Here is a 16,414-nt window from a genome sequence, read left to right as displayed (position 1 = left end):
TTTTTTTTTTTATTATTCTTTATTTTTTAAAGAAATATTTACATTAATTTGTAATTACTTTTTATGTTAACCATAAAATTTATTTGTACAATGAGTAAACGATATATAATTAATTTAGTAACTAGTATTTGTTTAAAATTTTAAATGTGTGATTACTTTATATATACTTGTACATATTTACTTATTTTAAATACTAATTCGGTTCGTATTGTATTTTGCAGGGAGATATGAGTTATAGGGGAAAGAGAAAAGCACAGAGGCAACCGACCGTGCGGTTGACATCTGGCGCCCATGCGTTACATTCATTCCCCAGGGCTAATGGAGCCAGAAGGGTATAGACCGGTATTTTCACATCATGTGAAAAGGCAGACCCATGCGGGGCAGTACGTTAGCTTTGGTGGTGACGTTCATGGAGATTCTCAGCATACTCCGCCAAAGCCGAGCACATCCACACCTTTCACGCATGACTTCACGACATTGGGATCGTTTCACATGGCCATTTTGAACGGCACCCGTACCCCACCGGATCACAGGTGGATGATAGTGATGAGCAAGGGTGTAAACGAGCCGAGCTTGGGCGAGCTTGGGCTGTCCAGGCTCGGCTCATTTATTTTTGGGCCAGGCTCGAGCTCGACTCGAGCCTGACTTTGCTGCTCGAGCTCGTCTCGACAGGGTTGGAACCCTGTTCGAGCTCGAGCTCGAGCTCGAGCTCGACTGTTTTTTTTTTTTTTTTGGTAATTTAAGTGTATTAGATTACAAAAATCATCCATACAGAATATTTTGCACCTTAAAATACTAAAGAACATTAACAAACATAACAGATTAATGTCAACCTTACAATTAAAACTAACAAAATCAACTAAAATGCTAAAGAACATTAAACAAACATAACAAATTAATCCCAACATTACAATCATCCATACATAATCAACTAAAATGTTAAAGAACATTAAACAAATATAACATATTAATCTCCACCTCACAATTCCATACATAATCAACTAAAATTTTAAAAAATAGTTATTAATGATAATATATATATATATATTTCTTATATGTTTTTATATTAATATATACATATATTATATATATAATATATATACACACATATGCATAAATAAAATAAAATAAAAACAAAAACAAAAAAAAACAAAGGTAGATAATATATTTGTTATTATTGAGTAAATGAGTAATGTTGATTATATATTGTTATTTGTTACTTGATAAAAAATATACGAACCGAGCCTAATAAGCGAGGCGAGCCTTATACGAGCCAAGCTCACGTGCTTAGCCGAGTCGAGCCGAACTTGCTTCGTTTAATATTCGAGCCAGGATTTGTGTTCACGAAACGCTTCATTTAATATTCGAGTCGAGCCCGAGCTTGCTCGAGAGACGCTTCGCTCACTTAACAGCCCTAGTGATGAGACACAACCCCCGGATAGCAATGTGGGTGATGAGGATGGTGTTGCGCAGGACACGCATTCCAATGATGCCACTACATGCCCATTGGCAGTGGACAAGGTTCGGACGATAAGTAAGTCTATGTGCTAAAAAATCGTAATTTTTTTATTTTTATTTTAATATGTAGTTAGTTTAAATAAGTAACTAACTTGTTCAAATCCTTAATGTATTAGGTGTAGATCAAAATGGCACCACCCGCTACCGTGTTTTGAGTGTCAAGTCATGTCACAAGTTGTGGGAGATCCCCGATGGCCAGAAGATCGTGTGTGAGTATAACCCCGCATGGCAACCTGTGGGACAAAGCGCTTCCAAATTTAGACGGATGACCGGAGTGTTCATCAGGAGCAGTAATTAAGTAAGGATTAGCAACGAGTGGAAGAATGTACCGAAGCGTAGGAAGGAGGATATCTGGGATGCCTTGATGATATGTTATAATTAAATATTATTGTATTTATGATAGTTATTTGTACATTCATATATTTATCTCCAATATATATTGTATAGTTAATATAAATATACACGTGAATTTATGCAGAAGCACTTCTATATCCTGCCTGAGTGCGATATTGCGGCCGTAAAACGGGACGCTTTCCTTGATATGCGACACAAGTATAAGACTTGGAGGCATGACTTGAAGCAAAGTCTTCACATTACGTCAGACGATACTCCAGCGACAATAAAGGCTAGGGAAGGGGAACAATTATCCACGTACAACAGAACAGACGTGGATATATTATTGGAGAAATGGTGTAGTAAAGAGAATCAAGTAAGTCACATATTTTATTGGGTTTTGTTTAATTTTATTAAAATGAATGTGTTAGACAAAAATATTAACAATGTTAATTGTGTAGGAATATACTGCATATATGAAGGGAATCCAATCTAAGAACAATGAGCCTCACTGTACCGGGTCAAAGAGCTTTGCCAGGGCTACACATGAAGAAGTATGTGTGTTTTTTGGTCAGTTATATATATATATATGTTGATTATGTTTATGTTTTATTTGTTTATGCAACTCATAAGTACCGGGACTCCGCCAACACGAGTGCAGTCTTACATCAATACACACGTGAAGAAGGATGGCGGATATCCAAATGACTTGGTCAGGAAGAGATGTGTATGCTACTAATAACCGATTTGTCTTGGTTAATATATATTTATTTGTACTTTAATTTAATATTTCTAATTGCTTCTTTTAATGTGTACCCTACAGGAGATGATGAAGGAGTTACTTCTTACTGACCCTGCTGCTAGAAGATCTGTAACCGAGGGCACTGTATGGTGGGCACCCGACGATGCGTACGCACTGGGGATTGACAATAAGCCGGAGTACGCTGGTCGGGTTTGCCAGGTTAGAACAGGTATACTACCTGTGCACTGCAGCATATACTCCTATTATAGACCAGTCACGCCACGGTCACAACCTCCTAGGAGCTCTGGTGTCTCAGAAATGATAAAAGCTGCACTACAAGCTGAGCGGGAGAAGCACAAGCAGGAGATGGATGCACTGTTGGAGACACAGCGAGAGCAGGCAGCTGCACAGCAAGCTGAAAGGGAGAGGCACAAGGCGGAGATAGCTGCGCTGTTAGATGCACAGCGAGAGCAGGTTGTTGCCCAGGTTGCTGTGGGGCTAGCAGAGAACGAGGCTAGTATGAACACTTTGTATGAGGCACGTTTTCGTCAGCTTGAGTCCATGTTGCAGTCGAGGTCCTCATCCGATATGACTCGAGTTAAGGATGTGCCAGACAAAGAGTCTCCAGCCCGTTTGGGGGTGAGATCGTCGGTGGGGAGTGGATAAGGTAATGCAATTTTTTTTTTTTTTTGGTTTGGGTTTTCTTGAATATATATATATATATAAATTGACACTCTTGTTGCAAAATGTTTTGTTCTTCATTGATTTGGTGATACATTTGATTGCTTTTAGTATTGTTTTTTATGTTCTTATTGGTGATAGTGACCCCGATGATTTTTGTTATTATTTCTACTAATAAACGTTAGCATTGTGTTTGCGTCTAATTTTAGAAGGATATTATTTTCCAGTCGGAATATATATATATATATATATATATATATATATTGGATTGATGATGATTATTATTTGTAGTTAGTGCATTTTTGGTTCTATTATAGTAATGTCATTTTGGTTAGTATATATGTTAAAGTTGTTATGGTGCCCTTTTTTATGTTTGGCTTAGGATCCTGATAAGAAAGGTACCTATCGCTTCTTGATTGATTGTTTTATCATCTGCAGGTAATGCGGAGAGGTTGGAAAATGAGAAAGCTATTGACCTAGATTGAGCATTATCTGTGAGTTTGTAGTTGGTAAACCTATTATATATTTTGTTCTTGTTTTGTTGATGTTTAACGTTACATGTAATTAAGTTTATATTCGTGGTAACATATATAGTTTGGTTGTATATGATTGACGTAGAAATTACATGTTTATGATACATGTAATTATGTATATATGATAAATAGTAAATATTTTTTTATGGATGTTTAATCAATACTTCGTTTAGGGTTTAATAGATTGGGCCTCTTGTAGGAGAGATAATGAGGTCAAAAGTATAATTGAGTGTTTCTTGTCATTAAAAAAGAAAAGAAAAAGAAAAAGAAAGAAAGGAGATAGAGAGAGAGAAGAGGAAGAAAAGAAGGAATGATCATTGTTTTCTAGATCATTGATGCAAAACCTATTCACATAGAAGTAAACATATAAAGGTCACCTTTATAATTTGTATGCTTATTTAATGGTTTGGCTTCATAAAGGTCTCACTATATTTTGTGATAATGAGTTAGGACCCCATCAATCTTAATGGTTATCCTAATTTAGTTTTATTGTTGTTCATTTGAAATCATGAATAAGTGGAAGCATCTGAATGAAAGATAGAATGTGTTATGTATTTGAAGGTCCAAACTTCCAATTTAAGAGTATCGAAGAGGCTAAATACTCGAATTAGTTAAGATAAAAAGAGTTGTTTGTGGAAATAATGCCTCATCACAAACTTATCCATGATTTCTTGTTTTTGTTGCCTATGCTTTCTTTTATTTTAGGAATATTTCTTCTTGTTCTTTTTACTATGTTCTAATTATTTTTTGATTCCCACGAAAAATTAGTTATATAGATTGCTTATTCTTGATTTGCGTTTCCAGGATACAGAAAACCCTAGGGAGAGTGCTTGTCTGGAGGTGCCTAAGGTGACTATTATTCTCCTTTTAAGTCTTTTATCTTCTATACAGTCGGACATGCACACCCATATACATTAATTTTAGAGCTCTGTGTAATGATTTACCATCATTTTTAAATAGGGAAAGGAGTCTCATTTGGAATCAAACATAGGCTTTGACGATGACAATGGAGAGGTGACTACACTTACTTTGATATCCAGTTTTAGAGAAATTTCCTGGCTGTGGAATGTTTTGTTCTATTAAAGTGTGATATATTACATCTGGTTGAGAAGAGAATTGGATAGGAATTGCACAATGTCTTCCTTCCTTTCTCTCTGCACCCTCCCACCCCCCACCCCCCCTAACACACACAGGCGCTGCACTCATACACATGCAAATATATGTACACACTTTAAGTTCAACTTGATGTTTGTTTACTTGTTTAGTTCAAACTTATTTTGTGCAATTTTATATATGCTTCTATTTCGTGTTGGTACACATCGTTGGATCTTGTGAAATTTGACTTTCACTCTTTTCTTGGACTTCTTTGCTTAAAAAAGATCATTTTTAAGGTATTTAAGTAAAAATGCAACAAGAGTTTACTTATATTAAGAAAAAAGAATAAGAGAGAGTAAAAGATTTGCTTACATGGTAAGGGGTGGGGGTGGGGATAGTCTTAGGTTCATCAACAACTTGATTAAATGGTCTCATGTTTTATTAAGTTTTTATGCCTATGTTTGCAGGTGGATAACGTTTTGCATTCCTTTCTATAAAATTATAGCTTGGAGTTTGAGGAGATAGTGAAGAAATATTCTAATCAACTATCTGAGACAATATTTTTCTAAAATCCTTCTCTAGAGTGATACACAATGAAGAACCTAGTGCCATGTAATCAGCTTTGTCTGTCAGTTTGTAGTTGGTAAACTTATAAATATTTTGTTATTATCTTGTTGATGTTTACTGTTACATGTAATTATGTCTAGATTCGGGTTTGGTTGTTTGTAGTTTTTGTACAAAAGGCATGTTTGTCATACTTGATGGAGTTTGTGATACTTGCATGTTTGTGATTAATGTGGATGTTCATTTTTTATAGATGATTAATGAAAAATTCGTTTAGGGTTTAACGAATTTTTGACAAACATGATTAATGTGGATGTTCATGAATATATAGTTCAAACAAATGTGATGGATGAGTAATGTGTATTAAGTCAAAGGCCCTACAAATTGGCCTTTCAAACAAATGTGAAAGGCCTTTCAAAAAAAACAAATGAGAAAGAAAAAAAAAAGAACCTAATTTTCTAACGTGGGATTTCTCCCACGTCATAAAATTTGCTGACGTGGCATTATTCCCACGTCAGAACATTTTCTGAAGTGGGATTTCTACCACGTCAGAAAAATATTCTGACATGTCATACAGTAAAACGTCAGAAAATTCTGACATTCCAACTACTAACACGTCAAGAAAAAAATTTTACTGACCCTTATGCTTCTGACATTCAACACATGTTAAAAATGACATGTCATAAAAATTTTCTGACGTGTCAGACACCATAAAACGTCAGAAATCTCCAGTAAGGGAAAAATTGTTTTTTTGTAGTGATCTTCCTATTTCGTGTATCTACTGCCAGGGACGGAACCAATAAATTTTATGGGAGGGGGCTAGCCAATTTTTTTTTTTTTTTTTTTATTAGTTCTTTAGAAATTTTTTTATTAAAAAAAAAAAATTGGTTTTTTTACTAACTAAAGACCCAAGGGCCAAAAATAAAAAATAAAAATAAAAATAAAAACTTAATGGGTATGGCCCAAAAAAATTAAAAATAGGACCAGCATTTTTTATGGAATAGGGCCGAAAAAATAAAAAATAGGGCCAAATTTGGCCCTATTTTACTTTCTTCTTTTTTTTGTTAGATAGACTTTTTCTTTTTCCTTATTTTTGGGGGGCCTGGCCTATGCTAATCTCCCCTAGTTTTGTCATTGTCTATCGCAGCATCCCAATTTACCTTCACTAGTCCCCCGAGCCTTCCAGCAATGGCACACCATTGTATATTAACCTTCATTCTTATGCGGTTCGACCTGCGCATCTTCTCATTCTTGAAGTGATTCTATAACCTTACGTACAATTTGATTTCGATGACCAAAATCCCCCATAGACCAAAGAATTTCTTCTAAGCCACAGGTTCCTTGCAACCACTGGTATTTATATATCTTTGGATTAATTGGCTCCTTAAAAGCCATAACCTTAACTATTTTCATCCACGGGTGAGTCCAAGTTATTTTGCTAGTAGTTCATTCTCTAGTGAGCCCATGACCCACTTAGCGTTCAATATTTATGGATCCCCTTTAAAAAAAAAACGAGTGCAGGAAAATTTTTTTGCTCAAGTAATCAAGTTCTTTCCTGTTAACAAAATAAGAACTTTTTTCATCAAAATGAAATAAGAATGAAAAATTTCTCCCTTATTATCTGTTCTGTTAATTACTAAAAATATATAACCAATGACATAAGCTAGTAGAAATCTATTAATCATAGAAAAATTGAAAAAATACAAGGTGAAGACAAGGCCCAAAAATGTCAGCAGTGGAGTACTTAAGAAGCATCCAAAACGGCATCGTCTCCTCCATATATATATATATAAAATAACTGTAATTACTACTGTACAACTATGAGCTAGCTAGCCTATTTTTCTTTCACTACATCAAAACCATGAAACGAGCCTCCCATGACTTTTTGCTTCTCCTCCGGTTATGATCTTCCTCCTACAATTCCCTTTTCTTCATCCTCTACTCCAACTGCCACGTACTCAGCGTCTGATGGGGAACCAGATTCTACTGAGATTGTTGCTTCAAGAGTATTGAACGAAGGTGAAGTGTCGACCAAAGAAGTCTCAAGGGAGGTGTCTAGTGAGTAATTGTTCGTGTTCCTCAATGCAACGTTTTTCTTGGCTTTCACTCGCCATCTTTTCAGCCCATTAACAACACCCTCTGTGAAAACATCTTTCCTCATTGACGTACCCATCTGTTGCATGTTTCAGAGGGTGAAAAAAATTTCAAGGAAAATGATAGGAAATTTAAAATCTTGATGTGGGTGTGTGATTTAATTTGCCAAAACTTCTCATATAATTAGTTGTAGGGTTTGAATATAAATTTACCTGTGTGACAAGAGCATAGAGAGGGAGTGTGACATAGCCACAAAGGACTTGTACAACTACACCCATGGCTAGCCTTAAGATAATATCTTCATTTTCTTTGTGGAAGCATGACCTAAAACCAAATTTGTACTGTAATTTGAAGCAAGTAATAATAATTAGACAATGAATATTATTATTCCCCTTACTTATAATATAATAGAATGGTAGAAATTAATAACAATAAACTTAATTAATTAGGATGCTTACCCAAGTCCATGCAAAGAATGCTAGTTGAAAGGAATTCTGCAAAGCCCAAAAAAAGTTTCTTTTATTAGAATAAAGTTTACCTTCTTGAAATAATTTCATTACCAATTCTGAAAGAACAACGGAATTGGATATTATTGTGGGGAACTTTAGAATATTAGAAATCACTTGTTCTTGGTAAAATTTGGTCAAAAGATCTGCAGTCTTGTTTAAATCTAAAGGGTCAAAAGAAATTGTTTTTCTTTAGATTAAACATGAAGAAAGATTGAAGGATGACCTGAAACAATATGAAGTGGATAAGGTGGAGAAGCAATTTGGGCCAACCAAACCAGAAAAAGTGGTCGCTTGGTCTCACAAGCAATGTTCCCCTAACAACCTGAGATTTCTCATGGCTATCTAAGCACATCTTGGTTATAATGCCCTGTAACTTTGTTCCCACAATCAACAGCATCTGCAAAAACACAAATCACCTTAATCTACAACACTTTTAATTTCACCAAAAGCAGTGCTCTATATGACACTTTTATCTCATCCTATCTATTTTACCGGACTGATATGATAATGTTCATCAGTCTCTAAATCAATCTCGTTAAAAAAAAAGAGAAGTAATTTATCATGTAAAAGTAAGAAAAGAATTATTCATAAAATAAAAAACAGAACAAGACATATGAGTCTGCATGTGAGAAGAATTTGCAAAAAAATCGATATACACAATTGATTAAAAACATTATAATTCTTCATTGGTTGTTAGAATATTAATTAAAATAATTTAATTTATTATTTTATAATTTTTTTTTTAAATTGACTAACTATTTGAATATGTCTTCAATAATTTATTAATATTAATCATTCCTGTACATAGAAATCAATTTCCATTTGTGGTACGTAGTTTCTGGATACCATAGTAAAACAAGAACATTAATATCCACGCAGACTTTTCCAACGGACGAGATTCCAGGTAGATTCATAGCCGTCAAAGCTTACCATTTGAAAATTGATATTCCAATGATCTGGTCTCTGCCTCCCAAGACTCCCACCTCCTCATCTGTAAAAGATAAATTCAACAAATAAAATTCAACAAAAGCCGTTTATGTCAAGAGTAATGTTATATACCACCTCAATATTTGTAGAGTAATACCTACAGAAAATCGCGACACCAATGCACCTTAAACAAGCACCGGTAAAAGATGCGCTGATATGGGTTTTTTTTTTTTTTTATATATATACAATTTGATAATGCAATAGTAAAAATCAACAATTTTTAAGAAGAAAAATAAAATAAAGGCTAATCTTTTTTGTTATATCATACCAATTGTATAATGATATGATATTCTACAGACTAATATTACTATTAAATAGCATTACTCATATTCTACAGAGTAATATTATTACCATACAAAAATATCCTATAAAGCTAAAAGCAGTAAGGTTTAGCTACTAAACCATACAATGTACGCTTTATATGATATTTGTGAGATGTTTGTGTAGTATACATATACGGTAGGGTCTAGTAATTATTGTGTGTATATATATATTAAAAATGTTAAAAATCATATTTTTATCCTACAATATTAACATGACAGTTTTAACTCGTGCTCAAATTTTTATTTTTTTAACAATAATTAACCATGTCAACAAAGTGGGATATTTATAAGATTTTTACTGAAGGATATTTATAAGATTTTTGTTTATAATGCCCTGTAACTTTGTTCCCACAATCAACAGCATCTGCAAAAACACAAATCACCTTAATCTACAACACTTTTAATTTCACCAAAAGCAGTGCTCTATATGACACTTTTATCTCATCCTATCTATTTTACCGGACTGATATGATAATGTTCATCAGTCTCTAAATCAATCTCGTTAAAAAAAAAAGAGAAGGTTCAAAGACTAATGGGCATTACCACGTCAATTCAGTGAAATTGAGGTGAAAGAAAAGTGTATTATATAGCATTTCTCTCGTTCTTGTAGTTGAGGTAATTGATTTACTCACCACTAATGGAAAGAAGGGAAGCCATAAGTAACTGCGAAATACTGCAGAAATAGAATAAATAATTTAGATAGTCAGCATTCCCAAGCTTAGTAATTAATTAATCTAAAGATCTATTTATTTAATTTAAATGAATTCAGTTTAATTTACCGTGTGCATTGAAGAATAGGAAGAACACAGTAAATATCCAAATCCACCAACTGCAGAAAAAAGATGCCCCAGAAAAATTATTCACATGCATATCAATGTGTTATTGTACAGTGCAATTGTTTGTATGCATGCTTACCGCATTCCCACAACCACCCGAAAATCTTTTTCCAAAGCTCTGCTTATGTATTTCTGAAAATCAAAGTTACTTCCTTCTGCAAAGTGGGCCTAGAATATTGGTAGCAGAAGAGAGCAAAAATTATTAATATTTTTCACCGTTAATCAAGAAAATTACCATGCATGGACTAATTATATATAATGAACGGATTGGTTGCATGCAATACCGTAATGAATCCATGTCTGAGAATGAAATAATCCACTTTGTAAACAGATTTAAGGAACTGCCGAAGAAAACATGCCTGCAAAACATAGAAAAATTATATCATGACATTGAGCCTTCTGTTGATTAAGGAATAATAATGTTTGAAATTGGTCATGTTTTTCATTGAACTAATTACCGGCCAACGAAGAAATCGGTGGTCACTCCAATTCTTCAGATGCCTCTTTCCGAATGATGTTTGATAGGTGAGCTGAAACCTTCGTGGGTCTACATAATTTATCATGTAACAGTAACAAAAGAATTATTCATAAAAATAAAAAATAAAAAATTAAGTCTGCATGTAAATCGATATACACAATTGATTAAAAACATTATAACTGATTAAGTTTATTATTTTATAAAATTGTAATTTTACTAACTATTTGACATAGTGTGGCAGAATATGTCTTAAATAATTTATTAATATTAATCATTCCTGTACATAGAAATCATTTTCCATTTGTCGTACGTAGTTTCTGGATAGTATATATAGTAAAACAAGAACAATAGGTTCCACACAGACTTTGCAACGGACGAGATTCTAGGTAGATTCATAGCCCTCAAAGCTTACCATTTGAAAATTGATATTCCAATGATCTGGTCTCTGCCTCCCAAGACTCCCACCTCCTCATCTGTAAAGATAAATTCAACAAAAGCCATTTATGTTGAGAATAATGTAATATACCACCTCAATATTTATAGAGTAATACCTACAAAAAATCGCAACACTTATTTTTCGGTGTTTATATTAAAATATTAGCGCTTGTTTTGTTACCAATGCAACTTAAACAAGCACCGGGAAAAGATGCGCTCATATGGGTTATTTTTTTTATACAATTTGATGATGTAATAATAAAAATCAATACTTTTTAAGAAGAAAAAAAAATTAAAGGCTAATTTTTTTTGTTATATCATCCCAATTATATAATGATCTTATAATAGACTACTAAATAGCATTACTTATATTCTACATAGTAATGTTATTACCATACAAATATCCTAATAAAGCTAAAAGCAGAAAGGTCTAACTACTAAACCATACAATGTACGCTTTATAGGATATTTGTGAGATGTTTGTGTAGTATATAGATACGGTAGGGTCTAGTAATTATTATATATATATATTAGAAATGTTAAAAACTATATTTTTATCCCATGATATTTACGTGACAGTTTTAACCAATGCTCAAATTTTTAGTTTTTTAACAATAATTAACCATGTCAATAAAGTGGGATATTTATAAGATTTTTATTGACGCATATTTATAAGATTTTAGTGTGGTGAATAGCATTTCTATAATGTCCAACACCACGGGTCCTGCTTTCCCATTAAAAATCTCTGTAGAACAGAAAGTTGAAAAGTTGTCAAAGTTCACACTTTGGGGAATTTGCAAGAAGAAAATTTCCTAAATGTAAAAGTCAAAACTAAATTAACCAAACCATATGTTAGAATGCTTTGGTAGCATGTTGAAAATATACTTTGATACTATAACAGATCGAATAATGGAGAGATATAGAGAGTGGAAGCATAAAGGAAAGCATAAACACATTAAGGACTACATTGTATTAATATCCTTATTATGATAATGAATATTGAAGCCTCTATTTATAAAGAGACAAGTAACTTAATAGAATAACGAAATGTAAATCTAGTAGACTAATAATATCTAAGGAAGTAAATAACATATAAATAACCCTAACATAATATTCTTAACATCCCCCTCAAATTCAATGTGTAAACTTGAGTTTGGGTAAAAAAAAAAGAGAAAGAAGAATGAATTGCCGAAACTTTGTGCAGCGCGTGTGGGAGAGTGAATACTCCGATGTGACTGTGTGCGGCAGCTCTAAACTCGTCTAGCCCCCGGATCTATCGATTGACGCTACCGCGGATGTGATGAGAGCTTTGTGGAGGCACGTAAAGAAACAAACAGATTCTTAGGCGAGTTTTGTCGGTGCGTGAACTGCTCGGGACGAGCGTGAAGGCACGTTAACTAACGGACAAAACCTTTTGGTGGCACGTGTGAGCTCCACCATGGAAGCCTGGACGCTTCAGATCTATTTGGATTTGTACTCGGCGGCGTTTGAACTGTCATCAGCGGCAAAAGCGTGTAGCTCTTGTAAAGGCAGCGGTAGCGCGGGCAGAAACTGGCGGAGCGTCGAAAGGCCAATGGTAGATCTGGATCTATAGGTTAGCACGATTTTGAGACTATGGGCACCAGAAATTTTGGCGGCGCTTGATGTAGGCGATGAAACTAAACTTCAACAAAAGGAAAACACTAGAAAAAAGGTTTATTGAAGGCCATAAAAAAGTGGCTCTAATACCATGTTAGAATGCTTTGATAGTATGTTGGAAATATGCTTTGATACTATGATAGAATAATGGAGAGATATAGACAGCGAAAGCATAAAGGAAAACAGAAACACATTAAGGACTACATTGCATTGATATTCTTATTATGATAATGAATACAGAGACCTCTATTTATAGAGAGACAAGTAACCTAAAAGATTAAAGAAAGGTAAACCCCATAGACTAATAATACTTAAAGAAGTAAATAACAAGTAAATAACCCTAACATAATATTCTTAACACCATCAAATTCCTCGCACCCACTCTAGAAGGTGATGAGAGAGAAGAAGCAGCTCAGAAAGTGAAGCTTTTAAGTTACTGTAAAGCCATGGAAATTACCTTGGCCATTCCAAGGCTGAAAGTAAGGACAGAGGAGAATATATGGAAGACACCCAGCATAAAGATCAAGTATTGCAGCTCCTGAACGCCTCCCCTTGACAACAACGACACCTTTTCCTACTCATCAATGGAATTTGAACTTCAATTAATTTGTCACATGAAACGACGTTTCGTTTTTCAATATCTGCTTAAACAATTCACACCTGCTCTGCACATTTTGTTTCTTCCTCTGCATCAGCTGCAGTCGTATAATCACTGCAAGGAAGAAACGTTTCACCAACACTCTTTGGAATACAAGTTTTTGCTATGAGCCTTTCGCTTACATTCAGCAACAATGATATGAATCCCAAAAGCATCAATTCTGCAGAAACAGAGAATATAGTAAGAAAAAAGTAAAAACCCATTAAACATTTAACCCCCATGTTCAGAATTCTCACCTGACTTGATCTTGTCAAGAGCCTGAATGAGAGATTTCCTCCTTTTCTTAGTAAAATACTGCTCAAAAGATCAAAAGATAGAATGGGTTATTACTAATTATTCATAGTTATACGTATACCTCCATGATTTAATAAAGTTCTTCCATGCAGCTGTACCTTGCCGAGACGACAGAGCAATTTCTCAATAAGAATGGAGATTAGTATCAAGAAGAAGCACACAATCGCCACAGCCCACGCCGGCGTTTTTTCAAGTGTGCGTTCAACTGCTGTCGTCGTCACCTCCTCCTCTGCCATTCTTCTCCCCCTCTGTTTCTCTCAGGTCTGTGAAGTGATTTGAGGAGGCTTTGAAACTTGTATTCCTGCTGACTCGAAGTCGTTACTGGAACAACCGCGGGTTACTTCTATGTACGTGGGGCTATCCAATCGTATCTCAACCACATTTTAGTCAAAATATTTCAGCGTCGTTCATCACTGTGTGCGTCATCTATGAAGACTATTTTACCACGCAACAAAACTTGATTTTTGAGTTCCAACTCTTGCTCTTTACCTTCTATTTTATTTGAATATTTTATATATTGAATGCCACTTGTTGAAGAAGAATTTTAACCTACACGTGAGCGAGGATAATAATGTATTTGAAAAATGATAGAATTTATTTTATTTTTAATTATTTTTTAACCATTTTTATAGTGAATGGATAAATTTACTATTGAATTTATAAGATTATAAGAAAAATATGAGAAAAATATTGACGTGTAAGAGTGTCAACCCGGTCTGGTTTTCCGATTTTTTGCCAAAACTGAGGACCGAAACCGGGGTACCCGATTCTTGGTTTTGGGAAACCGGAACCGAGAACCAGGATACCTTTGACGTACTTAACGAGGATACCTTTCTCTACAAGGATCGTGGGCCTACTTTAGAAAATTGGTGTAGACTCCATTAATGATCGATTTGTCATCAATTTTATAAGTGATTTTAAGGGGTTTTAATTATAATTTTAACTAAAAATTTTTTTTTCAAGATATGGGGCTTCTCTAAATTATTACAAATGCTATAAAAAAATAATAATAATAATAATAATTTAGTAACATCATGTGAGTCACGGACATTGGGGCAAGCAGGACGACTTTGGCATAAACATCAAGAATTTAAGTGAGAAAAATTGTAAAAGTTATAAAGTGTTACCTTAGGTAACGAAAGCGTATATATACCAAGCCCTATATTGATTATATATTAGATGAGCCTGAGTTATATAAACCATTTTGTGAAGCTCGAGTTATAATTACAACTGTTAAATATATCTATGATATATTGTGGAGGAAGGATGAGAGAGAAAAGAGATAGCAGAAGCATATAAGGACTACATTGTATTAACTAGTGTATATATATGAATGAATACAAATGCCTCTATTTGTAAAGAGGCTATGAGTGATAGGCAAGTAACTCTAGACTAATTAAGGTAAGGAATAAACCTTAATAGAAAGCACAATAAACCCTATAATAATATATAAAATATTCTAACAACAAACTAATTTTTTTTTTTTTTTTTTTAAGTAAATCAGACAATTTTCTATTAATCAATCAATTAGAAGTTATAGACTGCTATCTTCGGATAATCTCCGAGATGCAATCATGGATTTCTCCCAACCACTCTCTTTCTATTCCCATTTGCGCCGCTAATTTAGCCATGTTATGGGCTGCAAAATTTTCATTTCTTCCTACAAAATTTATATCTCAAGAAGCAAAATCGTTGAGCAAAGTTTTAACGTCTGCTATAAGATGTCGGAACCTACTCCAGTTGTCCTCCCTTGAATTCAGCGCATCTTCCACACTCTTAGCATCTCCTTCCATGCTGATATTTTGCACTCCAATTTTCATGCAAAATCTCAAGGCATGAATTGCTGCCAATGCCTCCGCAGTTGTAGAATCAGCTCCTCCATGACTAATGCTGCATTTAGCTGCCTTCACACGTTCCTCATTATCCCAAACTACCACTCCCATACCCAACCTTCCACATTTAATATTATCCCGAAACAAATGTTTAGCAGACTAATGTTTTTTAGGATATAATGCAAATGTAACTAATATTTTGTGGTTTCATGACAATAATAAACAACTGCTATTATAAATTATAATTGCAATCATTTTCCCCAAATATCAATGAGGTTAATTTCTCAGAGAGTGACACTTACATATCAGAGGGTCAAATTTCTTCCATGCATGCAACCTTAAAAATTCTTAATTGATTGGACAATCAAATTAAAATTCTTCCCATAATCAAAAAACAAAACAAAAAACAAAAAACAAAAAACAAAAAAGGAAAGACCTAATTTCAAATTTGCTTAATAATTTTAAATGCATCAATCCATAATTATATTTTTCAATTTGTTTCGTTTCGTTTCTTTTTTAATTTGGATTTTATCTCTTGTTTGGCTAAAGTTTGTCATTTCTGCAATTAGGTAGTAAACGTTAATTGTATTTTGCCCAACCATTATACTTGTACTATTGCCCTTTACTTGCCATACCTACCACGTCCGTACTGTACATTTTTGTGTCATTGTATTGCAATATATCAAAAGATGCAAAATCAAGTCTATAGTTCACCCCTTTGACAAATAGCACTCTCTGTCGTAATCCTATGCGACAAATAACCCATTACATTGAACTTCCCTTTGAAATTATAATGAAAACTACTAATATGTCACATCATCACCAATAAAAATTAAGAAAATAAAAAAGAGACAAATATTTAGT

At 34.0% G+C, this 16,414-nt stretch overlaps 1 protein-coding gene across 1 annotated transcript; it reads right to left on the bottom strand.

Moving 5' to 3' along the window:
- Nucleotides 1-7,141: 7,141 nt before the first annotated feature.
- LOC132172007 (MLO-like protein 6) lies at nt 7,142-13,954 on the bottom strand. Its single transcript, XM_059583431.1, has 14 exons — nt 13,817-13,954; nt 13,661-13,718; nt 13,427-13,584; nt 13,224-13,340; nt 11,106-11,166; nt 10,674-10,762; nt 10,500-10,574; nt 10,295-10,383; nt 10,159-10,208; nt 10,012-10,052; nt 8,293-8,466; nt 8,019-8,054; nt 7,773-7,901; nt 7,142-7,639 (listed from the first exon to the last, which is right to left on the bottom strand). The coding sequence occupies exons 1-14, from the start codon at nt 13,952-13,954 to the stop codon at nt 7,367-7,369; spliced, it is 1,488 nt and encodes a 495-aa protein (XP_059439414.1). The 3' UTR covers nt 7,142-7,366.
- Nucleotides 13,955-16,414: the final 2,460 nt, after the last annotated feature.

This window comes from Corylus avellana, chromosome ca2 (genome assembly GCF_901000735.1).
Source record: "Corylus avellana chromosome ca2, CavTom2PMs-1.0".
Classification (NCBI taxonomy): domain Eukaryota; kingdom Viridiplantae; phylum Streptophyta; class Magnoliopsida; order Fagales; family Betulaceae; genus Corylus; species Corylus avellana.
This window is presented reverse-complemented; position numbering and strand designations above follow the sequence as displayed.